Below are 26,094 nucleotides of genomic sequence, written 5' to 3' on the forward strand. Positions count from 1 at the left end.
TTCAGGCAAAAAGTTGGGGAGAGAGACATAAATATGTTTTCTTTAAGTACAGCCCTATAAAATGTTTGTTGGGATGTAACTCTGCTAACATGTCCTGGTTGTAAAATTGTGGCATTTTGAGTGAAGTTTGGTAGACAAGAGCACACACCAAGCTGTCCTGATCTGCACTGAAAACACTGAAATCAAATGCCAATATAACTGCCTCTTGTGTCAAGTTGGGGTGTCCCAATCAGATATTGATATTGGGTATCAGTCTGATAACAGAAAAAAAACTTAGTATCAGGTTGTATCAGATTGTGACGGATTGTATCTAAGCAGCCTCTGCTCCAGCACTTCTATCCATCGTACCGAGCCCATGTGATCACAATAACAGTGTGTGCTAAGGCCCCGTTTACACGACGACGTTTCATCTGAAAATGAAGTGAAAGAAATCTGCGTTAACACGGAAATGCTGATGGACTGAAAATGCTGTAGTAAGCATGCCAAGCCTGTAGGTGGTGCTATAACTGTCTTGTCCAGAAGCCACTTTTGGGAGATCTCCACCGAAGTAGAGTTGAGCTGATCATCTGGTGTATTGGGGAATACTAAGTTAAAAAGTGAAGCAAAAGTTGCACATTTTGTTGAAAGACAGTCAGCAGATACAGCAGATTGAGCAGCACAACACGGTAGTTCACGAGGATCGTAACAACGGTACTGTTGTCCTGTTGAATGTGCGCGCAAGGTGGAGTGTGAAGTCAAAAACGGCGGCTTACTGTTTACACGGCAACAGTGTTTGGAGCGTTTCAGAAAAATCCCACTCTGGAGGCCGTTTTCAAAAGTTTGCGTCTAAGGTCGGCTGAAACGCCGTTTCCGTGTAAACGCGAGGCTGAAACGCAACAAAACTTTTGCATTTCACCCTAAAACCGTTGTCGTGTGAACGGCCCCTAAGTTGCAAACAAAGTAGCAAGGAGTAGGAGTGATGTCAGTATTTTTCATCAAAGTCCAAAAAAAATTGTTGCAGCTAAGTGCAAAACCTGTTATGCACAAGTTTCTCATGGTGAACATAGACTGTATAAAAAATGGACGTAGTCTCCCCGACGTCTGTTTCTGAAACAGACAATGAAAGCACATCTGCTATAGCGGCCATATTGGTAGTGGCGAGGGCTTTGCGTACAGCTATAGGGCACCTGTTGGTCAGGTGACCCTGAGCTGTGCTTCTAATTGGGCGAGCTCTAGATCTTAATATCATCTGATTTCTAGTTTCTAGTTGGATAAACCCCCCCGTACAGTGGGTGCCGATAGTAAAATAAGCGACTCAGATCAAAGTTTTTTGAACCAGACTGTAAATAGGTTAATTTCTGCTCTGAAAACAGCTTGTTTTGGCTTGGTGAGTATGTGACTTCTGGTACTTTTGGAGCCAGCCTCAAGTGGACACTTGAGAAACAGCAGATTTTAGCGCTTCCGCATTGTCTCATATTCTTAGACTGGAGGTTGCCTCTTGGTGGTGAAACAAAACTAGGGAGTTTTAATAGGACCAACGTCATTAAGTTTGAGTAATAACACTTTATCAAGCCTTTGTAAATCTTCCACACTACCAAATAAGTGATAAAAGTATGTATGATCTCTGATATGGGTATCTTATTGGAAGTGAAATTGTTGTATTGGGACACCCTTAGTTTCTTTTGTAAAATCTTATCAGACTCTGTATGAGCCACAGTTACCTGACAAGTCCAGAAAAGAATACTGAATTCAAGATATTAAAAGACCAGTATGACACCTGACACCTTTTTCTTACCCCATTGGCAGATTTTATTTTACTTATAGAAATTCAGACTTTATTTTTGTCTCCATCTTGAAATTATAGCATTTTCAGAACTCGTCTGGTTGAATGTGGCCATCACTGAGTCTGTTTGGATGTTTTTTGCAAAAAAAATTTCAACACTTAATAGTTTTTGCGGTGTTTGAATTATTGTGTTTAATATTTTTTCAAGTGGATATCACAGAGTTCATGTGTTTTTAATTTATCAGGAAGCTTTCTTTGTTTTGCTATGTTTTGTTTTCATGAGAGTGAAAAATCAAAAGACTTTCTCAGTTGCTTAAATCAAGTTTGAGCAAATTCTCAGATTAACTCTTTACCCTTCTTTAAGCCTACTAATGTTTCATTTTAGGGTTTATCATTGTGTCATATCTCAGAGCAGTCACTGTGAGCCTCTGTCAGAAACAGATTTGGGTGTTTACAGCATCAATCCAAACCACATTCACAAACCCACTCTGGAGTTACAGTGGAGCTGTGGCAGAAAACCATCGTGGGGCAAACTTCTGTATTGGCCGACCAGAAAAACACACGAGAGCTGTGTTGTGGTTTGGAGCTCAATCAGCGAGCCCTTAAGAATGACCATACGTCTGTCATGGCTGCTCACAGTCTGCCCAAGACGGCATCGCATGTTTGTGGTCTTCATGGAGTCGCCTGTTCTCGTTACTGTTAAAACTTGAACCTTTTCTCTCATTTTTTTTTTTTTGTTGGAATCCATATCGACTCGTATCCTCTGGGAGAAATAACATTCCTCTTTCTGCTCCTGTTCCAGTATAAACTTGGCCCTCTTCTGGCTTTTTATGACCGCTCATTTTGTATCTTTGAATTAATATCAAGTTGTATGATTTGTAAAGGCTGCAATTTGAGATGCTTAATCACTGCCTTTTCCACCCTTTTTTAAATGTTCCTGGTTTTAAAGCTGATTTGGATTGCCGGCTCTACTGTCTATGCCTGACGTCCACAGTGTTTACCATTATCCAGCCTGGTGGATGAGAATTCTGGGTTTTGGCTGACCCCGTCCTCCCAGGCATGGCTACCCTGGTTTTAAAGTGGTGACGAGCCTCCCGCCGCAGAGCTGTGATTAGTGAGTGGAGTTCTTTCAGAGTGCTCGGTGGGGAAAAGGCTGGGAAGAGGCCTGCTCTGGGCACACTGTGCATTATGCTGCTCAGGCTGGCAGGAGCACACTGAGTGCTAAGATGTGGAGCCCCCATGACAAGGGCCTCTGTCCTGTCTGAGAGGTGCAGAGCTCTGCTGTATCAGGTGATCACCCTCTTTGAAAAGCTCCTAAAAGGCTTTTCCACCCCTGTTTTGGCTCCTTCAGTGAGGAGAGTGGGATGCGCAACAGGATCCCCCATTTTCTAGGGTGTTGGATGTCCTGAGAAAAAGCCTGCATACAATAGTTTCTGTGATTGCAGAGGCTGTGGAAGGCTGGTGCTGCTTTTCCCCTCAAGTCACAAGGCCTGTCGTTGTGTGATGAGAGCTAGAGGAGACGGGCCGGGGTGGAGCGGAGCATACACCAGGGAGCCTGCTGACATTCCCAAACTGTACTTAAGCAATCACAGCGCTTTGCTCAGCCAAGAAGCTGCAGAAAACGCAGATATTTCCTTTGCCCCTTGTCATTGGGACCAAAAACAGAACACACATTGATGATAACACGCTAAATTTAAATTGCATGTTAAAAAAATGACAAATGACTGTCAGGCAGAAAGTTGACTTGAAATGTTCTTTATTCTTTGAGAGTGCGGTCAAAGAGATTTTCTTTTGTTTGCAGTTAGTGCAAACATTTGCTGGTCTAAATTTTTTTACCATACCAAACTTGACTTCCCCCCTGATGTTAGAGTCTCTGCACTGACCTTTATATCTTCCATGGCATAAACATTTGACCACATGATGGAGGAAGCTGTACTGAACATCTTGATCCAACTCTAAAGGGTAGTGGACTGAATCAAAGGAAAGTGACATTTTTAACAAAACATGTGTGTTTAGGTTTTTGTAGGAAGCTTTTGTCCTGCTGAACACTACAAAAAACTGAAATCTTATCAAGTGTTTTTGTCTTTTTTTAAGTTAAAACTGTATTATTATTCTCGATATGAGCCACTTTCAACTTATCAATCCAGAAAAATGTCTTGTTTCAAGTTATCAGAGTACAAAAATGAGGTTTGAATCGCTTGTAACCAGTAAAAAATCTGCCAATGGAACAAGAAAAAATTGCTTGAAAATTTCCTTGAGACTAGAATAATGTCTTAACACAAGGAACTTTTCTTTTGTTCCATTCGCAGATTTTTTTACTGGTTACAAGCAATTCAGACCTCATTTTTGTCCTTAAATAACTTTAAACAAGACATTTTTCTGGATTGGTCATGTGAATTTGGCTCATATTGAGTTGAGTTGAATTTTCTACTGAAAATAAGACAAAAACACTTGATAAGATTTCAGTTTTTGCAGTGAAGTCACAGCCGCTCAGCTTACACCGACCTCTGATCTGAAGAGAAAAGTGCTAAATGCAAAAAAAAAAAAAAAAAAGCCTGAAGATTCAAAATGCATCACTGTTTTGTCATGCCTTGATGCATTTGTCTTTGTGAACAGATTTTAATATCTTCTAGCTAGCCCCATACCCATACCAAGAGGAGAAAAAGCATCCTCGTTTCCTGGCAGCCAAGCATGAGATAGTATCTGGGCTACCGTCATGATTCAGAGCATCTGTTTATATCATCATGAAACGACCACAACGAGATCACTGTTGCGATGAGCAGGGCCAAACCCAAAATGCTTTGACCCGTCACTCGGCCATTAGGACCGGGCTCCGTGTCTGCGTTTGCAGTTGCTGCACTTTGAGGTTCCTGAGGGTTTCCTTAGTGGGCTGCCTGGTCCTGGCTTGGAGAGCTTGTCTTCTTTTTATAGATACATATATATACACGCACACATATATAACTTAAGATGTCCAGCTTGTTGTGCCAGATTTGAAGTAGTGGCCTTGGCAGACTGACGTGTGTCTCTAAGCTTTTCATTCAGAGCAGGCAGGCGAAGCATCCCACTGTACGTCCTCCTTCCTATAAACGCCTGTGTCCATCGTTCTCCTGCATGCCAGCTGCTGGCTCTGTCCTGCCTATTCTGGGGGTTGTGGTGGACTGGAGTGCAAAGCTGCGGCCATCACACTGGAGCAGAAATGGATACTTGGCATGGAGGAATAGAACTTGAGGTTAATGTTTTTAAATGAGTCACATGTTAAATTTTGAACTGCATGCACGCCTGCTAGAAGATTGAATCATCAGAGAGGGTTTATCTTTAGATCTGGAGACTTTCGAGTGGTGTGCCAGGTTAGAGCCCCCACTTGAAGCTGCTCCTTCTCCACCTTTAAATGCATTTCTTCTCTACGTTTTGGTGCGTGTCTTCCTTGACGTTGATGGCTTGGAATGATGTTCTATTTCAGGTCTGACATGAGTGGGGCTGTTGTTTGGTTTGGCTAGCCGGCTCAGCGCTGGGCCAGGCCAGTGGCAGGGGAGCGGTGCTGGCTGTGGCCACTGTGGAGGGATGTTTTCTTCTTCTCTCTCTCTGCACACTGGGCTCTGTGACTGGGCAGTGTGAGGGCTTTTCATGTGGACCCGTAGCCGTTGGGCTCGGGGTCCATTGTGGCCTCTGCCTGGGGAGCATGCCTCTCCTCATCCCTCCTGATTGATCAGCTCGTCTGTTTTTCTTTCCCCTGGAGTGGAAAAGCAAACTGGGGCACTTTTGATTCCCCGTGCTTTCCAGACCCCCAGGCGCACTCATGGGGACACTCTGCCCTGAAATTTTTATGGGGAAACGCTGGCTGGGAGAGATGGGTCTTTTTACTGGTTGGTGCTGTTTACGAAGGCAGTTCAGCGGTATGTCAACATTCCTAAAGTTGTTGTTAAGGGAACGACGTGTATAACTGCCCCTCAGTGTATTCATGCCAGCAAAAATAGACATGTCAGCATATATTCCCCAGTTTTACACCAGACATCACCTTCCTTTAAGAGTAACCATTACAATGGCTGTGTTTGTGGCTCATAAATCATAACTGTAAAGCCGGTAAAAAGACATCTTCTGTTAACACTGAGGAGTAACTCTGCTCCACTGACACCATAAAATGCAGGCTCTTCTGACAATTTGGATTTATGATTTAGCCATTCACGGAAATTCCTGCAGAAATATGAGCGAAAGGCTGTCCTACACCTTTATGTATTGAGTTATAAGTCAGGGTGCCATGTTTTACAGTAGAGAAACTGTACCTCTGTGTGAAACCAGAGAGACACATACCAGATGGTCTAATCGCTGTCAGGCTCATTTACCAGCAGAGCTCTGTCACCTCTATGGAGGGATTTTCTCTGATGAGCTGTTAAACGCGGCTCCACAGTGAGACCTCCCTCCTCATGATGACAGTGTTGTTTCTCACACTTTGTTAAACTTTTTCTGCTATTGTCCCTTTTTGATACATGTATAAAAAGAGGCTTCCACATGACCATAAATGAAAGTCCAGCAATTTTTGTCCGACCAAAATGAACTCCAGATGTCTAATGGGCTTGATATGCTGCTCCAGTTGGAGCCTTGTGGGGAATTTAATAGGGATGAAAAATGTGTTGCGTTTAGCACCCTTTGTATATAAATAAACGCTTAGCCTCACATTCATTCCTTGTGTTTCTGACTATTGGTGGCTGTGTGTGTGTGTGTGTGTGTGTGTGTGTGTGTGTGTGTGTGTGTGTGTGTGTGTGGGGACTGCCTCCCTCAGACCACCTACAGTACATTTTGATCACATGAGACGGCTTTGGCTGGACACAGGGCTCTCAAAGAATCCACTCTGGCATTACTGTTCACACACAATCAGGTTTATTTAGTATGTGATGAGTTTTGGGAGTTGTTGGCGTTACACTGAAAAAAAAAACATTGCTTCTTCAATTTTTCAAAGAACCAATACAACAACTCATCAGTGTATCAATTCGTCAGTTTGCTCTGATTTTGAATCGAAACTGAAAGCAAGAATTGTTCGTATAATTGGCACAAAGTTGCATAAAAATGCAGCTCTCATTCTGCTGACGGTAAAAGTCTTGCATGGATTAAATTACAGTTTACTCACAGTCATCCCGTTGTCTTCGTCTCTGTGCTGCTCATTTGGTCTCTAATCTTGTACATATGGTTTATATCTGGAGCAGTTTGATGGTGTGTGGCCATGCTGGATGAATGGAGGGGGAGGTATTAGCTTTGGCATCATGACGATCTGTCACTTTATTCCATCTTATTGAATGCTGTGCTCTGTAATCCCGAGCCAAGTATTTATATGTCGAAAGCATTAAAGAGGATTGAGAAGATTGAGCTCGGCTTCTGGAGCTTACAGAAATGACTGCAGCATGAACTGGGTATTGTATGTCCAAAGTCACTGTTTGACTTAAAGTTGCACTAAACATGCTCTGAAGTTAAAAGTGTAGATTTTCCTCACAGCTTGGATTTATTCAGTTTTGCATTTAATAAAATAAAGTTCATTGGCTTATTGTGTGTAGGATAGTCGGTAGAAGTTGTCAATTTGCACCCATCATCCCATAATAAATTGATGAATAAGCCAATCAATCATCTAGTTTAACCAAGGGGCAACATCTGGTTTAGAAAAATGAAGTCTATGTGGAAGTCCTGAAAGTTGCTGTTCATCGAGAATCCACTTGAGGCTGGCTCCAGAAAGACCGGAAACCACGTACACACTAAGCCATAAAAACAGACCTTTACAGCATTAAAATACCTTTTTACAGCCTTGTTTAAAAAAAAAAGAAGCTTGGGTCTGACTGTAATTTCGCTATTGGGACATGCTGTACGGGCAGTTTGGGAGATATTAGCATTGTTTGATTCTCCAATCAGAGACACAGCTCAGCTTACGACTGACAGGTGCCCGATGGCTGTTATAGAAAAGAAGCTCAAAGCCCAACGTGGCTGTGTCTGTGGATTGGCTTTATTTTACGGTATCAGGAACAGACTGGTGACATCTCAGAGACAACGTCCATGTTTATACAGTCTATGAGTTTACCATGAGATGTGATACTTTGGTGGTTGCTAGCCAGAGTCGCTTATTTCTTTTTACTTTATAAGTGAATAAAGCATTCAATCCAAACACACCTGCCCATAGCTCACCTGCAGTTATAACAAAGGGAAAGTAAACGCAAGCTGAGACTAAGCAGAATATACCACCATGTGTTGTGGCAACTAGAGATGTTCCAAAGCAACTGATTCCTTTTTTTTAACAGAAGATTTGAATACTGAACGCATACGTAGTATAAAGGTAAGAAAACACTGGTAAGTGTGACCAAACACAGGATCTCAAAGTTTGTCAGATGCAGAGTAAACAATGGCAAACTGGTTTGAGTGTGGCTATTGTTTGCTGGGCTAGCACCACTAGCCTATGGTTATCCTTGTGGGTTACTGTTAACACGCCTGCGGTGTTTACAATTTACTCCATTGAGTAGTTTTATGTCCATGCAACCTGAAACAGCCTATATATAACTTTATCTCTATTTACTGAAACAAAGTACTGTCGCATCACAAGCTTTCATCTGTGCATGGTTACATATGGGTGGTAGAGCATGGTAGCTTTATGGCTGTAGCCATTAACCAGAGAACAGGTAGTGAATGGCTGTGCTACAGCCTACATGCTACAGCCTATATGCTAAGTTGTATGATATGTGTAAGAAGTTCTCGCAAAAGGCCTCGCTTAGTGACCTGATAATCTGACTCACTTTTGGGGCCAGCCTCAAGTGGCCTTTTTGTTCAACTGTAGTTTTTGGTGCCGCCTTGTTTTTTTGAAGCCTTTGAGGTCGTTGCCTGGTCTGTTCATAATTTCAATCATTATTTTTCGATGAAGACCTTCAATGAAGCTGCTGTGGCGGGATATGAAGCAATAACAAAAGGTCAAGAATGTTAATGGGGTGAGTTTTGATATAAAACGATGCACTACGTTCAGTCTTATGTTGTGTTTCATTCTTTCACAGAACATGGAGGCAGTAATACACCCTCACTCAGACGAAATTACAGGGCAGTGTTCATCAGTGACAGTGGATAACAAGCGGGTTAGCGTCCGCCTTGGGTCTTTGCTCAGGACCTCCACCAACGCACACTGCAGGATAGGAAACACTGCACACAGCTCTGATTATTACCTAGTCCAGGATGTCTGCTTCCCCCCCCCCCTCATTGTAGTGCAGCAGTCCTGTCTGTGGTGGAGACGGTGAATGAGCAGTTGGAGCACTTTCTTACTGCAGCACTCAGCTTCCTTAAAGAAAAAAAGCTCCTCTGGGCACTGCCCCTGTGTGCTGCTGGCCTTTAGCCTATAATTGAAGCTGCAGGGTGGTAATGATGATGATGACGATGATGATGCAGAGCGGCTTGCTCGGAGCCAGATTGAAGGCTTCTCCACTGTCACTGTCTTCGCCTTCTCCCATGGGCCTTGATCTGAAAAGTCGGCGCTCTTCTCACTTCACCATACCCTGCTTGTTTGTGCCTTGAAGTGGCCAATCATAAACCGAGGCTTGCTTTCAGTTTGAAGTGATTCTCTTTCATTTTTTAAAGTCGGGCTGAAATTTCTCCCACCATCCCTGAGCCTTTACTCAAACATAAACCACTCACGCACGGTCTTTCATTCACTTTATTCAGACCTCAAAATTTAAGTTTAGTCTTCCAAAAGTGCTTTTAAGAGTCTTAAGGCTTGACTTGAAAATAAATTATTAATATCAATGCTAAACATAACGCTACCACTGAGAAATCCTGTTGGAAACTGTGGTGTAGACTATTTGGAAACACAAGTTTGCAAAACTTTTGAACGTCTGAGACATTTGCTCACAATGGTCTGTCAGGTCACACCTGTTGACACCAAACCAAAGCGCTCCAAAAGCGGCACATTTCATGTTTGGGTTGTTACTTGTTGGAATATTGAGTTGATTGTCAGTAATGTCACATTTTGCTGACACAGAGGGATGAACTGTGTCTCTTCCCTAACACATGCTGGGAAGGACTCCAGCCCTACTTGTGCCTGCCAGGGATAAAGCTGGTATAGAAAACGGATGGGTGGATGATGAGTCAAATAAACAGCAAGCACCAACCCAACCTTCCACGACCAGTTTGCCATCTTTGCAGCAGATGTCTAATCTAGGCAGAAGGGAACAGGAAGATTGAAATTTCGGTTTTAAAATTCCCTGAAAGCTCAAGACTAGATTTTCACGATTAAAGAGAAACATATATCCATCAGTGAATCCAAGTAATCAAAATAACTTTCTGCTTTCATAAGTCAAAGGTCTGTTTTATCAAGACTGTGAAGGCTTTGTTAAACCTCATCGCACAAAATAAGTCTAAATTCCTACTGAGCCTGGCTCACTTAAAACTCATCATTTGATGCATTCAACCTTTTCAACTTTTGCAGAAAGTGTTCAGATTTCCAGCAGTATTGTTGCATCCACCAGCCAGCTCAGTATTCCAGTGACTTGCCTTAATGATCCTCGGTTTGTTGACTATGAGCTCCTAATTACAGTACAGTGCATCTTTAATCAGAGCTTCCTCCTCTCTGCAGCCACAGGAACCTGGAAGAATCTGCCAAAGACTTTCTCCAGTGGTCTCATGCTCCCTGCCTAGACAAAATAATAGGCCTTCCTCCACCCGCCCGTGCCCCTCCCTGAGTTTGTTGATCGTGAGACAGAGGGGCAGCGTTGGCAGAGCCGTGGTACAGTTTACATTGCAGCTCTGAGACTAGCCGTGTGTCATGGTTTGATGTCTAACAATAAAGCAGGATGATTTTAGAACAAAGATGTTTGGGGAGCCCAGTTTCAGGCCGTTGCCAGCTGTGCCATGGTAACAGCTATAAAGGGCTGGCATCGTAGACTGCAGGAAGAATGATCGTGATGGATGACCAGCTCTGGTGGTGCAGACAAAGTTTTTTGAACTCTCTAAGGTCAGCCTTGTGTCACAGAGGAGCTCCTGTGTTTATCTCCTTTTGTTTCCTTTTCTTCATTGCATTCCTCTTTAGTCATATAGATCTGAGTTGTAACTCTCTGCCCGTCAGGGAGCATGAAGATCCACATCCAGTAGCCAGACGCTTACATAACATCGGCTTTGTTCGCATTAGAGTAGATTGATATGCACATACTGTGTGGCTACACTGGCTCCTCATGACAGAATCCCTAAAGCATGCATGTCTGTCAGGTATATGCCCCTCAGACAATTTCACAGCAGGAGAGAGCAGAGGCGCTCTGATAATATGGAATATGTGATCCCATTGGCCTGCAGTTATTATGCCAGGTTTATCCTGGGAGGAATAGCAGCAAGACATCCCGATGATTACTTCTGGTAAAGGCTTCCTGGCACGCACCACTAATCTGCCCACTCACTGAGGAGAGAGGAGGAAAATTGGACTGAATTGAGAACAGAGGCATTGTTCAAAGAGTTGCCGAATTGGAAGCGGGTGCTGGCACTGGACGCACGAACCTCTAACTCCGCCGGTGCCACTGTGTCAGCATCCAGCTCCAGCATCAGCTTCAGCTGGACTCTCACTTGTGCCTTGGTTCAAAAAAACTGGGTGGAGATGATTCCTCTCTGGATGGAGCCTGTGTGACACAGATGCCAGCTGGTGTCAGTTGAGGGGGGAAAAAGTCGGTGAGCCTTATTGTGAAACTCTGTGGGCTTTCTGTGCACAGTCAAAGTTTTCCTGGACTGTGCACAGACTTAAAATGGAGTAATGACTCTGTTTCCCAGGCACATCGGGGAGTTGTGAAACAGTTTGAAGACTGCTTCTTAAAAACAAACAGTCATTTTCTAAGTTTGCATATTGAGCAGGGCAGTGCTCTCTGTGGTCAGTGAGTGGTCAGTCACAGAGGAGCACATGCTTAAACACCAGACAGTGTTGTGGTGCACAACAATTTGTTTGTTGAGATTCCTGACAGTAAAAGTGTCTGTGTTGAGTTATGTGGTGTGCAGACTTGGTCCAGGTGTGCTGAAGGTTTAGTGCAAACACGTGCATGAAGTCTGCTCCAAGTAGCGGCAAACCAAACTCTCTGATGACACAATCAAAGTTCAGGAAGGTAGACTTTGTTCATAAAGTGCGGCGGCTGCCTTTCATTTCTCAAGATACCAGCAACATTTAAAAAAAAAAAAAAAATCATTGACACATCTGCTGAGTTCTGAGCTCTGGAGTTTCTCACAGATATGTGGCGCCCTCTGCTGTTTAAAGATGAAAACTTAACTGTCTGAATCACAGTTTGGCTTGTGCAGAAAGTATTCAGTCTCACTCAAAGACATATCTTCTCTGATTTCATGATGTGGGACGGTGTTTATAACCTCCATCAATAATTATGAGATTAAAACTGCATCTGGAACTGATGGAAGTACACGCCGGCTTTTTCCCACCAGACCAGCTCTGTAGTCAGTGCCAGACATCTGTTGCTATGCTATCTATCACCTTTCAGCTGACGGCTGAAATACAGCGCTGATAGAACGAGTAATCGAGATAAAACATGTTGATTCAAACTGCTGTGATCATTGAGGAATGATCGACCTGACTCATGTAATAGAAACTTTGTTTATCTCAGAGCACAGGGCGTCACACTCAATCCATCATAAATCTTTTTTTTTATATCACGCTCCAAACTGCACAACAGGTTTCAGTCAGACGGCGCTGAATGTGATAGGTCTACAGTGTCCTCTCTGTGCTGTCTCCACACATGGAGCTCATCCATCCTGACGAACCTCTCCTGTTTTGATCTTGACTGAATATATCCTACATGTCAGTCCGTCAGACATGCTTTGTTCCAGGTTGTCATGCAGCACAGTCTGCTCAGATTTAGAGCTTCCTGAAACTAGGACTCTACATTTGTTCAGTGCCAATATGTGAAGCACTAATCCAGAAATACTGCAGCTGAATTCCTGCCTCCGCACTGAACACAGCTCTTTGTGTGACTTTTTTACAGTAACATTGCATCATGGTCTAAGAACTTGCACGCTTTCTCAATAGATTCCTCAGCTCTGTTTCAGCTGCTGCAGGGGGTTTCATGTTGGTTCACTCTATCCTGTTGTGTCCTCTTTCCTCTTAGGAGTTCTCGCCTTCAGACTACAGGAGTAACTCTGTGTCCAGCAGAACCCCGACTCCACCAGGACGCTACTCACCTCAGAGCCCCACTGAGCGCGATGTGCCCATGTCCCCTCGTCGCAGGTAAACACCAGTTCATTGATGCACTTCAAAACACCAAATGAAAAAGTGACTGACAGCTTTGAATCTTCTAATCCAGTCAGGATCAAAATCTGTTTTTAATCGGTCAGGTGTGTGTGAATGTGAGTCTCTTCTTGCACAGACACAAGTACGTAGGGCAGGGGGCGCTATTTTGGCACCTAGATTAAATATTCAGGCCACATGGTTTTACTTCATGAACTTTATCTGTAGGCATTACAATAACACAATCAGTTATCAATCCTGTGTCTTATGGTTACCATAAAACACTGAGGGGCAAATTCACCAAGAATGTATTGTTCCAGATAATGCCACCAAGAATCGTAGCTTGGTACACAGCCTTTTATGAAACAAAGCTTAATTGTTTTTTTTGTTTTTTTTTGGTAATAAAGAGACACACGGGAATCACCCAGAAGAGAAATTGCTGGATGTCTTCTATGGTTGCTCTTTGTTTGCCATGTCGTCTTTTTCTTCTTTGTTGGATTTATTAGCGAGGTACACTGTGTCACATTATTACATAGCTGACACAGCTATTGGCATCTGGCTTAAACGCTGCCTACTAGGAGGGGGCACAGTTGGCCATGGAAACGTAAACAGGATCAGGCTTTACCGATCCAACCCGTACCAGACTGTACTGATCCAAACTGGACTGCTTGGTGGAAATGGGGCTTTATTTTCCCCCTGCTTTAGACTCCCTCTCAGGGTCAAATTCACAATGCAGATTTCTCTAATAATATTCATTCGTTTGAAAAGAAAAAACTCCAAAAGATTCTGCTTCTCTGTGATTGCTCCATGATTGCTCTAGTTAACTCTGTGATCTCATCCTGATGGAGCTAAACTCTATCTACAGATATAAAATGAGTTGGATGAAGGGGGGAGTCTCTCATTGTTTATCTAGTAATATTAACAGCCATAATGTTCATATTGAATCACTGTTTTGGTCACTGAAACCTTAAAGCTATTAGCAGACGGTGAATATTTCACTCTAGCTGTGCAGGGCTGTTCCCACCAGTATCAGTGAATTCTGTGTTATTTACAACAAGGTCCACTGGAATAGAAAAGGGTCTGTTTCACTCAGAATGAATGTGTATTGGCTCATCTAAATGCATGCAAACAACACTGGTGCACAGTGACACTGTTTGGCCTGCAGAATGTGGAACATTTAACCCTTTGCATGTGCTTTGGCTCATTTTGTGCTTCAAAACTTATCGGGTGTGAAAGTTGCTTGGTCCTTTAGTCAGTCTGCCCCTGGGGGCAAATTTGATCACAACTTTAGGATCCAGCAGCTTTTTAATCAACTTTAGAAAAATCTGCTTTTGATGGAATTCGGTTTATTGGTCAATTGGGAAATAAGGTTTTTAAGACACTCAAAATACAGAACAACACATCATACATTTTTTAAATGTTTAAGTAAAAAAACAAAACTTTTTTTTTTATTATTATTATTTTTATTTAGCTTACAAAAAACATTAATATTCTCTTCAAGAATTAAAATTTGCATTTTTTTTCGGCTACAATATTTGTTACTTGACAGTGTTATAAATTATGATGACCTAGTACATATTTCATATTCCAGATCTTAGTATCCAGAATATTGCCAGGATTTGGATCGTACCTTTACATTTGTCAGAAATTATCATGACCTGATCTTGTATTCTTTTGCTAAACAATCTGACCATTTAATGTAGAGTTATATACACATATGGTGAAAACGGGCCCTACCTCACAATGATAAAGAATCCTTTAAAAAAATCCTGGATCCAGACGGTGATTTGGATCACCTCCAAAATTTAATCACGTCTTCCTTATCCCATTTTGAACATTTCCTGAAAGTTTCATCAAGATCTGTTGGTTAATTTTTGAGTTATATTGATCACAGATAGTTAGACAAACTCTCCCAAAAACATAACCTCTTTGGCAGAGGTAATTATGTCCTCTTAAACAAACTAAAGCATGATAAGTAGACAGCTGTTCAGCGTCATCTGTGGGCAAATACAGCTGTTTCCTGATAATTAAAGATTTGTAGTAAGCATGATGTTAGCTCACAGTTATGTCTCATTTAAAAGAAACATTAAAAACTTTCAGAATTAGCTCCTGACACCTGTTGTTATTTCCTGTGAATGTATATTTTTATGACCTTTTAACAGGCGTGAGGAGACCCTGAACATGTAGTTGTCTCCTGTGCTCAGTCACACACTTTTTAACACAGACTTGTCACCTTTGCTCAGCTGAGCAGCTGCTGAAGTTGTTTTCCAGCTGTGCGCCGAGCTGACCGTTCTCTAATGAATCTTGAGCCTTTGGGAAAAACTATCTCCTGTCAGCCACCTGCACTGCAGTTAGCTTTTCCTGTCCGCTCCCTCTGATGAGGTGCTGCAGCTGTATTTTGACTCATTCATAGTGTGCAGGTGCTGCCTTCACTTTGACTCACTTATGCTGTCTGTGCCAGCAGAAAATCTTCTTTCAGTGTCTTCATGATCCTTTGTGTGCTGTGTCTCAGCTGGAGAACTGCTGGTGTTTTCACAGCGCAGGATGGTTGACTTTGACCCTCGTGCCCCTCGGGTAACCGGGGCCAGAGATATGACGTGTCAGCCACAGCAGTCAAACCAAAACGCTTGTGTTCCCAAAAAACGGTCTGATTTAACTCCCCCTGATCGGCCCCCCGTCTGCAGCCCCCAGCCTGCTCACAAAGCCTCTCCCTGCTGCTCCCAGCCAATCACACACTCAGTGACACCCACGCTCCCTCCCCTTTGTGTCGCATGGCCAATGAGTTTGAGCCTGGAGGCACACCTTTCGGTCGAACTCTTGTTTGTCTGTCTGCTCTGGTTCGGGTAGAGGTGTGTGTTCTGCATCCGCATGTCTGTGCCTCTTCTCCTTCTCTATGTGAGTTTGAGCTGCAGAGTCAGAGAAACAGGGACAGTAACGGGAAAAAACAGTTGAGCTCTCTTTCTTTGTTCCCTCTTTCTCTCTTTGAGGTGAGTCTTGTCATTTTGACTTTTGTCACTTGTTTTTCTCTCGTCTGGAAACATAAGTTCCTTACTCCTCTGCACTGCTTTGACAAATGTGTGTGTAACTTCGCCTTGTAATCCTGGACATGTTATGGCTACATTCATGTGCTTTGACTAGATGATAATCTTGGTTCCCCTAAGCTGAGTCTGACTTCAGAAAGCAGCACACACTGGTTGTATGGATGGGAGAAGATTTTAAAAAGCAGAAAACAGAGAGGAGGAACCTTCTTTTGTGAAATCTTTGCTCTTTCAGCAGGAGTCTGCACACACTGCCTGTTCAGATCACTGTTCCCTCTCACCCTCTCCTCTGTTATTTGTTTCCCTCCCGTTTGACCTCGACTTTCCATTTGTTTTGAGATTGCAATTTCAGCAGGGTCGGGGAGTGAAGCGGAGAAGGGGGAAATGGACCGAGGGTGGAGCTGAGCATGTGGAGAACTTGGAGGGTGTTCTTTAGAGGTCTGGTTTCAATTTGAACCACGCTCCGGGATGCAGAGGAAAAAAGTCTGAGCGTTTGCTTTAGCCGCGTATTTGTTGTCTTGTCTGTTTGCTATCTCTTGTTCCAGCCATGATTGTTTAGCAAAAGGCCTAAACCCTCGGCTGCAAAACATGTATAAAACCATAAAAACAGGCATGATTGTTCCATGTTAAACCTTCATGATCATTTTCCTCATCAGGTTGGATTTAAAAGTACAGTGAGTGTCCATGATTTTTTGCAAGGTTTAAGTCCTGCAGTGATCCAAAACCCTCCTCTAACTTAAGTCTTTCATAAGGAACAGCTAAATGTTTTGGCTGACCGAGTCTGTCACCTGACCTCAGCCAGCTGAGCATGTGTTTCCCAGACCTGAGAGCAAAACCCTTCAATGTGCACGACTCGAATCACCAAGGAAGAACGCCAGCATGTAGGGATATTTGGGGTTTATAAAAACTGCAGACTGCAAAGCATAAAAACAAGTGGTGGGACTTGATTAAAAAATTAATCAAATTAATTAGGCCATTTGTAATTAATTAATCGTAATTAATCGCATTTTAATCACATCAATATCCAACATCAGAAGCAACACTTTTCAATTCAAACAGATTTTGGTAGAACACTAAATCATTGAATATTCTCATACACAAGTTTAAACAAAAAAATCTTGTTTATTTTGTTCAGAAGATGTTTTTCTGTAGACACTACTTTCAAGTACATACATCAGCTGTTGTGTGGTAAATAGTGCTGTCAGGGGATTAAAAAATAGTTTAATTAATTACGTATTTGTAATTAATTGATCTAATTGACGCGTTAAAGTTACAGCCCTAATAAAAACGCATCTCCATGTTGTTGTGTTGGAGGCTTGGGTCGTTGTCTCAGAGCACATCCTCTGCATCACAGGTGTTGGTTAGAGAGTAAATATTTGGGCAGATTTGTTACAAGTGCCGACTGATGGGACAGTCGTTCAGGTTAAGTTGCCTGAGACGGGCTGACAGAGAGGCTACAGGTGGAAAGAATCAAACCACACCTGGCCTGTGTATTGTGTACCAACCGGTTCCTGCTGACAGCAAACACTCTCCAGCTCCCTGCAGATGAATACGCAGAAACACACTTTGTGCTGTGCATTATTTGATCCTGAATCTGTCACGCACAGTGGGGAAGGATCTGTTTCCAACATCACATTAAGTGTGGAAGAAGTAGTAAAAATAAAATCTCTCCTTCACACCAGGGGTAAAGAATTTGCTTGTAAAATGAGCTACTGTTCTTTCTTCTAATGTCTTAATGAGCTGACAGCGTGAACTACCTGAAGGTGAAAGCTTCCCGTCTCCACCCTCCTCCTCCTCCTCAGGAAACACCCACAAGATGAAAGTTAGAAGTTGTTTTGTGGATGTTCATACAAATAAGGTTTAACCTAATAGCTCTGCCCTACAAATTCTCCCTCAGAGGCTCCACAGTTCCTGTTTTCTGTGTTTTTTTTTACCTTAAGGCTGTTTTTTAAGTCCGATCAGTCTCTCTGGTAAGAGGATATGCCAGAGTCTGTTGATCTGTACATGTGATTAAACCATGTTTTGGCCTCTTGCCTGTGGTGAGCAATCTAGACGTCATGGTCAAAGGTCAAAGCCTCAGAGGCAGCTGCTGCCCTCTCCTTCATTTCCTCTGGATTTAGTTGAACCAGACTCACGAGTCTTTCATAAACGTACACTTCCTCCTGAACGCATCACCAGGAGATCAGCGTAGCATTTCTGAAAGTGTGACAACTTGTGGTCTCTTCCCTCTACAGCAGTTCAAGCTCTGAGTTTGCCATGCAGAGATTCGACAAGGAGTCAGAGGTGTACAAGATGATCCAGGAGAACAAGGAGTCACGCACAGCGCCTCGTCAGTCTAACACCTTCAAAATGCTGCAGGAGGTCCTGGAGGCTGATGAGAAGGGTAAGAGTCAAAAAACAGTGTGCACAGTTTAAAGGAGGAGTAACTACTGCCTTTTCCCACATGCAGCTGTCAAAAGTCTCTATTTCAAACACGATCTGGAAAAACTCTTAAAGATTAAAGTGATGCTTTCATTGATAACCACTCAGCTCTTATATTAACTAGAAAATCAATCATTATCAAGCTGTTTCATTTGATTTGTATACATTTTTTTTAGATTTATGCTGTGGGTTTATACCTTTGACCCCTCACACGGATGGTTTACCTTTAATCATCCCTGGTGTATTGTGCAGAGCAAACCAGTGTCAGATCTGTCCATCTGGTCCTCACCTGTGCTGGGTGTGAATAGCTCCCCGCTGAGCCCTTCATGTTATGAACAGCACATCATAGAAACTATCTGTCTTCCTCTTGCCCCCTTTGGTTTGATAAACGTCAGGGTAAATTAATCCAGATTGTGATCAAATTCTTTCATGACGTGGTAATGACCAATGTGTGCAAACCCATGACATTAAGCGTGTCCCGTGGGTGATGAGCTGTGATCACAAACACAAACATGCTCCACTGATAGACAAACATGGTACTGATGTGATGAACAGAGAAGTGCAGACCTGTTGGAACAGCACAGTGAGCAGCTGTGTTCATTTGGTGTGTATTTGTGTGTGTGTGTGTGTGTGTGTGTGTGTGTGTGTGTGTGTGTGTGTGTGTGTGTGTGTGTGTGTGTGTGTGTGTGTGTGTGCTCCAGAGGCAGCCCTGCGGTTCCCTGGGAAACTCTCTCCAAACCCCCCCCAAACGAGCCCGGCAGTGGGAGGAATCCGGAAAAACCACACCTGTGAGAAGTGTGGCACCAGCATTCTGTAAGTCCGCCGTCGCCTGCAGTGACACGTTCACTGGATCAACAGAGGTGTGTCAGTTCAGTTCAGTGAGGGTTCGGCCTGCAGGGGAAGATGTTCCTCCAGCATCCAGCAGACCTGTGTCAGCCTCAACTGTAGATATAACTATTATTGATCACTCTCAGTCCAAACTTACAGTTGGTTAAACTCACCATGCATTCATAAATAAATGTGCTGGAAAGACCTGCCTCACTCATTGGTATTTAAGTTTAATCACAGATATTTTTTATTCTAGTATTACTGATTTAATAAAAAATGCATTTGCATATTTTCCTTTGTCTTCCATGAAAAAACAGATATTAATTAGCATTTCTTTATTAAAACCAAGGTGTTGCTTAATCTATCACACAGAAATGCTTCTTGGAACAATAAGTGAGGAAAGGACCCCTGATTGTTTTTGATTGGCTTGAACAGTGAGTGAGCAATGAAGACCTGTAACTGTGAAGCTAGCTAACCTGAGTTATAATAACAATTATATTAAAAATAATTATAATAATGCATTACATACACTCAAGACACTGTTTAAGTAATTAAAAAAATATAGAAAGCAACAGAATAATAATAAAAAAGAATAGCGTAGGCCCCTTGTGTCATAAATGTCAGAAAACTTTTTTTATCCAACAAAAATTTGGCTACACCCTGCAATGTAGAAAGAGTAATTAGTATTATTTACAAGGCTCAGATAGTAGGGCTGGGATGATAGGCTGTTCTCCTGATTTGATTCTTTTACGATTTTTGGGACGCCGATTCCATTTAAATCATGATTCTTCGATATTTCTGATTTTTGGGATATTGTGGTTTGCTTTTTTTAACACCAGACCAAGTGAAAAGTTAACTGATGATGATGATCATGTCTACAAAGTATATCAGGAGTAGGTATGGGCATTGCTAAGATTTTATTTATATCAATTCTCTTATCAACTGTTTTTTTTCAAGTGAATAAATATGCAATTGGTCACTGGATCTGGAAATCTCCCGGCGTAAATATAAATGAATAAGTAAAAATTGCACGTCATATGATGGTGATGTACAGTTTTGTAATATGTTATTGACTCAAGTAAGCCATCTACTGTCTTGAAGTGGTTATAGCGTTAATTTAAGTTGTTTAGAACCTTGCTGTAGCTATGAAACCAACCATGAGCCTAACTTTTCTTTCACTTGCTTGAAAGTATTTTGACATTTGGAGTTCTCAGAATTGTTTAAAAAGAGTAACTGTGACATGCCTCTGTGATGAAAGTTGAAATTCTACTCTGAAGCCACAGTTATACCGATGTTTGCTAACCGCTAGCATATCAAAGGTCAAAGGTCAAAGGTTTCTTTATTTATACCTTGCGGTAAATTTGGTTTGCAGGCAGGAACTCAGCAGTCCAGACAAAACACACAGATAAACAACAATACAACAATCAAGTACAATACGAAACAAAAAATGCAATGTATCAATGCAATTTATCGTTTACATTAGCATCAAGCTAGAGCTATTTTGTTAATATTGTTTTTGGTAAATAAGGAGATTTTTAACATGTTGAATGTATTGAATAGAAATCTCCTGTGAGAGAGTGATGTAGATTCCTTTGTGTCTTCAGTTTGTCAGTAAAACTTTAAGCTAGAAATCCTTGGACAGGGATTTCTTGGGAAGCTTTACCTAACTGCTAAACTAAGAAAGCTGCAGACTAGTCACATAAGGTCCTGTAGCTCTGGCATAGTGTTAAGAATGGATAAGAGAATCATTAAGCACAAAGGTTGTCGATGGATTGAAACATTTCTTATCAATTCTCAACAGGAACCAGTTTTTCGATTCCCAACCCTAATCGGGAGCCATATTTTTCCCAAAAATTCATGACATCTGAGTCAGATTTAGGATTTCCAGGAAATCCAAATACTCCGATACATCTATTTTTTTACTTCTACCCCTAAAAAGTATGATGGAGATAGTGTCTGAAATCATCCTTCTATATCTATCTCTTCACTAAATGGAGAGCATGTGAGTGGGTGTTTTTTTTATATGTATATTTGTGCAAAGTGTCAGTTGTAAAAGACTGTTAGACTAAGTATCTTTCTAATGCGTATTTCTGGTTTCAAGGTGCTGCAGAACAAAACAATGAGTTTGCACCTGTTAAACTCTATGTGTGATGTTTTGATACCAGGGGCTGCTATGTTTCAATTTTTATTCTCTGTGAGGATTTTTTTGGTAAAATACATTCCAAATATTTTTTTTTAAAATGGCTCCATGATGAGGTCAACCACATATTGGAGAAAAACTCTACTTTCAAGATAAACTAATTACAGTTTTAGTGTTGCGTATTTAGGAACTAGAAATGCAAACTAGCTGAGGCTGTAGATATTGTATTGTGTAATATTTCAGAAAATGTTAGGATACCGTGAAAATTTTAAGCCAAACTAAACTGAGATGATTCTCCGTGATGACTGGAGCTCTTAACTTGTTCTCATTGGAGATGAGGAAATAACTTCTCTTCTTGATGGAGTTTATCTTAACCGTCTGACCACATCCATGTCTCCACAGCACGCTGGCTGTACGCATCACAGATGATATCTACCGCCACCCAGAGTGCTACACCTGTACAGATTGCGGCCTTAACCTCAGGATGAGAGGTCACTTCTGGTTTGGAGACGAGATGTACTGTGAGAAGCACGCCAATCACAGGCACCAAAACCAAGTGAACAACCCTCAAGCCACCGTGTCCCCCCGCTATTAGGTCCGCCTGCCCCACCTGCTCTGCTCTGGATGTAGAGTGCTGCGTGTCTACCTGGAGCTCCACCTCTTCTGACTCAGTTACAGACCTTTATAACGGGAGTGGAGGTGGACACTGGTCAACAACACAGCACAGGATATGCTTTTGTGATCACATTTAACCACATTTTGCAATACAATGATCCACTCCCTTGCTTTTCCTCCATTTTTATGAGAATTGGGGCTTTTTTTCTAGATAACCAAACTGCCACGGTCTCTTTAGGTCTGTTCTTAGCTCTAATGATGCACAGCTACTGTGGGCTCCAGCCACATTACATTAACACACGGCCAGTTTTATAAACTCAAACGTTTTAGACAAACTCATCAGGAGCATCTCTCTGACTCTGAGGATCTGGACTCTCAGCTGAACCTCCTGCTGACACAAAGGGACCAAAATCTCACCCACACCGCATGCCAACTTCAAGATGTACTGTACACCAATAGTGCTGTGTGGGTTCATGCTTTCACTTGCAGGAGTGCAGTGGCTTCTGCTCAACTTTCCTCTGTGTGAGACTGTGTGTGTGTGTTTGTGAGTGTGTGTGTGAGTATGTGAGAGAAAGACAAGGAAGGTCTGAGGTGTTACAGACACAAAGCAGTTTGTGATTTTTTTGCTAGAGTCAGGCCAAAAGCCCGCAAGTGTTTTCTATATTTCTTTTGTAAGAAGAATTTATGAGTAGAAATGATGAAAAAAAAAAACATATTTACTGGCTTGTTTTGCTGTTTTGTTTCTTATGAGGGATTATAGATTCATATAATAGACAAATATTTTGATGTTTTGTGATTGAACTGTATTCTATGATATAGAGCATTTAGAGAGCATGATGTATGCACAGAACATTTAGTGTGGAAAGAGTTGATGGTGATATTACACTTGTCAAGTTACAGCAGTACTCAGAGATACACTATGTTTCCATTTCATGTGGCACTTAATAAAATCGCACAACCTGAGCTTCCTCACTGATGATGATGATGATGATGATGCCTTATCATGCGTTATTTAAACAAAGTGAGAGCTTAACTTACTTTTTTTTTCTTCTTTTTCCCTTGATTTTATGACAGATCACTTTCCATCATCCGGCTCTGACTGTAGTTATCTTCTTATTAACAGGTTTTGTTAGATGATGTTTCATTTATAAAGTTTTAACTGCCAACAGTAACTCTAGTTTGAGATGCACCAGTGGGTGTGGTTTATAAAGGGGGTCTATGGGGATTATCAGTCTACGTCATCATAAAGCTACGCACGCATCTTGGCTGCAGAAGCCGCGTTTAGCTCCATTCATTCAGACAAATTAGCGCTTTTTAAACACTAAATTCAACCTGTTCACAGCATTAAAATGTACGGTTATTCTGTGGTCAGTTTTTAGAAACGATACTACACAACAGAGGCAACGTCTATCAAGTTTTGACCGTCAGAGAACAACTGGTGTTCTGGAGTTAATAGCGGCCATGCTAACTGAAGACTCTCGACCAACGGTATAAGTGATTAACGGCTGAGAGTCACCAGTTGACAGGGTCACACTTTACACTGAAACACCAGCAACGAATGTGGTTAAAAAATTAACTCTGGACATAGTTTCTGGTTCTTTTATCATGAACTGGGTCTCAGACTCTGCAGTCTGTGTGCTCTTTTGGTTTGGGAGGAATTCTTAATCATTGACACACGTTTACGTCCTGGTCTGTCACGGTTAGGCTAAGTGTCCGTGGATATTAGCATCCAGTGACAGTTGTGTGTTTAAATTAAACCTGCTGAAAGCAATATCTTTGATTAATCTTGTAGTGATGGTGGACACTGGAGCTAAACTTGCAAAAAGGAATAGAAGAGCAGAGGAAAGATTTACAGGAGAGTAAAAAATCATGAGTTAAAGGCTAAAACTGAGGCTAAACTTTTGTAATGTTTATTCCAACCCACATGTAGCAGTTGCACTAAAGTGGTCTGTTAGCACTAAATACAATACAGCTGGCTTCTCAACTACAGTACAATCTGAGTTTACAAAATTCGCTTGTTGACATTTTTCAAACAATAGTGTTATGTAACTGTTAATAAAAACATTACCTTGTTGCTTTTCTTGAACAAAGAAAGGTAGTGTAAAAAAGATCTGATCTCCATTTATCTGCTCCAAAACAAACACAGGCCTTATCAAGAGTCACATCCTCACAACAGTTGGTGCAAGTGCTCATGGGAAACGGAGTCTTTATCCAAGAAATACACACGCTTTCCCAGGTAGGCCTCACAGTCCTTAAAATGATGATTTATATGATGAAGATTTACTGAATGTCTTGCTTGTGTCTGTTCTGGTAACATAGCTAACTAAGCACATGAAAGACCTCAGAGCGATTACACACAGCCCAATATTCCAGCAACATCTCACCCTGATATTTTACTTTAAGACCAGTTTTACAGTGAGTAACTAATCTGATTCTTGTTCAAACTCCCAGCTCACCATTCACTCCTCCAGACTGCTAATAAATGGGGCGCGGACATATCCCTGTTCTGGGAGGACAGGTTTGTCAAGTAGGGTGTCACTAAAGTTTGACAGAACAGCAGCACAGAAATGCAGCTTTCCTCAGGATGGGTTATCACTTAAGTCACTCTGTGGGAACTTTGGAGGTTGAACTTGAATAAAACAAAGATTGATTTGGGTTTTCTAAGCATACTTTTAGTATTTTCACTAAGAAAGGTTGTAACAAAGCAAAAAGAAAAACTTGGAAGGATGTTTTAAGAATATGTCAATTCACTCTGCTTACCAGAAGAGGGCAGCATTGGTTCAGATTCAGATACACCTGAGCCTTTTGGAAAAACTGGGTGAAAAATGCTTACTTAAAGGTATAAAAATGAATGAATACATCAATATTTTCAGAACATGTTGTATTCAAATATTAGATTTTGTTTCAGTATTATTCCAAAGACTAAAACAAGACAATGTTGGCATAAGGTTCTCATTTAGTTCCAGATACAGATGTCTGCAAACTATGAATTATGTACAAAAAAAATTTGTATAAGCATGCAGAAATATATTGAGTTTTTTTTAATTAATGATCAAACTTTAACTTGTTCAAAAATGGGCAATGATAACATCATAAGGCTGATGCTTTATAAATAAGCTGTCCATAGTGTATTAAATGCTACTGTTCCCAGGTCTGCCGCCAGTTATAACTCTTAATGATGGACAAAGGTATTTAGTGCCAAAATATGGCTCCACATTATGATTTGATAACCTCATAAACTGCTGAACCAGCAGCTTTAATGCCCCCATAAACCCTTAATGAAAACCATTCATGCAGGAAGTGGAAAGACTGGTTAGCCTGACAGACGGGGCGGGGCGTGTGTGTGCTGCACGTCACACCACTAGATGTCATGGCCTCCTCAAGAGAGGACTGACAGCCTTGGAGAAGGTCTGCTGTTTGCTCCCCGGCTTTCTTTTGTTTATTCTCTGGCAGAAGCTTGAAGTATGCCTCAATCTGAGCCGTCAGTCGCTCTGGTTCACATCCCTGATTGCATGGAGAGAGAAAAAAAACATATTGTTTCGAGGCATGACCATAGGAACATGTCCATTCATCATTCACCTCATGTATGGTCTGTCTCATATCTCAAAAGCTTGCTTAACTTCCTCCAAACTGTCCCTGAAGACATTATCTCAGCTCTCCTTGTTGAGCCTGGGAGCTGCTCTGCGTTCCACCTTTCCTCTCCGACGTTCTCCCATTTCTCAACACCCCACCTGGAATGGAGTCCAGATGTGGAGCATGGAGACGGAGAGATTGCTTTGCTTTGCTATAAGGAGCAAGGGAGGGCTGGAGAGAAAATGTTGGAACGACATTAAAGTTTGTCTGGATGCCATTAAGTACAATTTGATGTAATGTGCAGTTTGGGACGTGACATTTTAAATGGAAACTGTGCTCACCAGATGAGAGAGATTTGGGCTTTTTAGAGTCAGAGGGGGGTGTTGTACTTGAAGCTTTATTTAACAGCTTGGATAAACAGCCCTCTGTTTCAGGCGCCCGCCCGCTCCTTGTGCTTTATTTCAGTAATCACACAGGCTTTCCAGAGTACAGTATCATATAC

At 41.9% G+C, this 26,094-nt stretch overlaps 1 protein-coding gene across 1 annotated transcript in view; it reads left to right on the forward strand.

Annotated features, from left to right (window-relative positions):
• Positions 1-23,011, forward strand: part of pdlim2 (PDZ and LIM domain 2 (mystique)) — a 47,874-nt gene extending 24,863 nt beyond the window's left edge. The window contains exons 7-10 of the mRNA XM_074669276.1: positions 12,859-12,977; positions 18,250-18,398; positions 19,138-19,249; positions 21,807-23,011. Coding sequence (XP_074525377.1) covers positions 12,859-12,977; positions 18,250-18,398; positions 19,138-19,249; positions 21,807-21,999 — 573 coding nt within the window. The 3' untranslated portion in view covers positions 22,000-23,011. The remainder of the gene's footprint in view (positions 1-12,858; positions 12,978-18,249; positions 18,399-19,137; positions 19,250-21,806) is intronic.
• The last annotated feature ends 3,083 nt before the right edge of the window (positions 23,012-26,094 follow it).

This window comes from Halichoeres trimaculatus, unplaced genomic scaffold (assembly GCF_033239565.1).
Source record: "Halichoeres trimaculatus isolate MK-OKI-2021-1 unplaced genomic scaffold, fHalTri1.1 fHalTri1_scaffold_5, whole genome shotgun sequence".
NCBI lineage: Eukaryota > Metazoa > Chordata > Actinopteri > Labriformes > Labridae > Halichoeres > Halichoeres trimaculatus.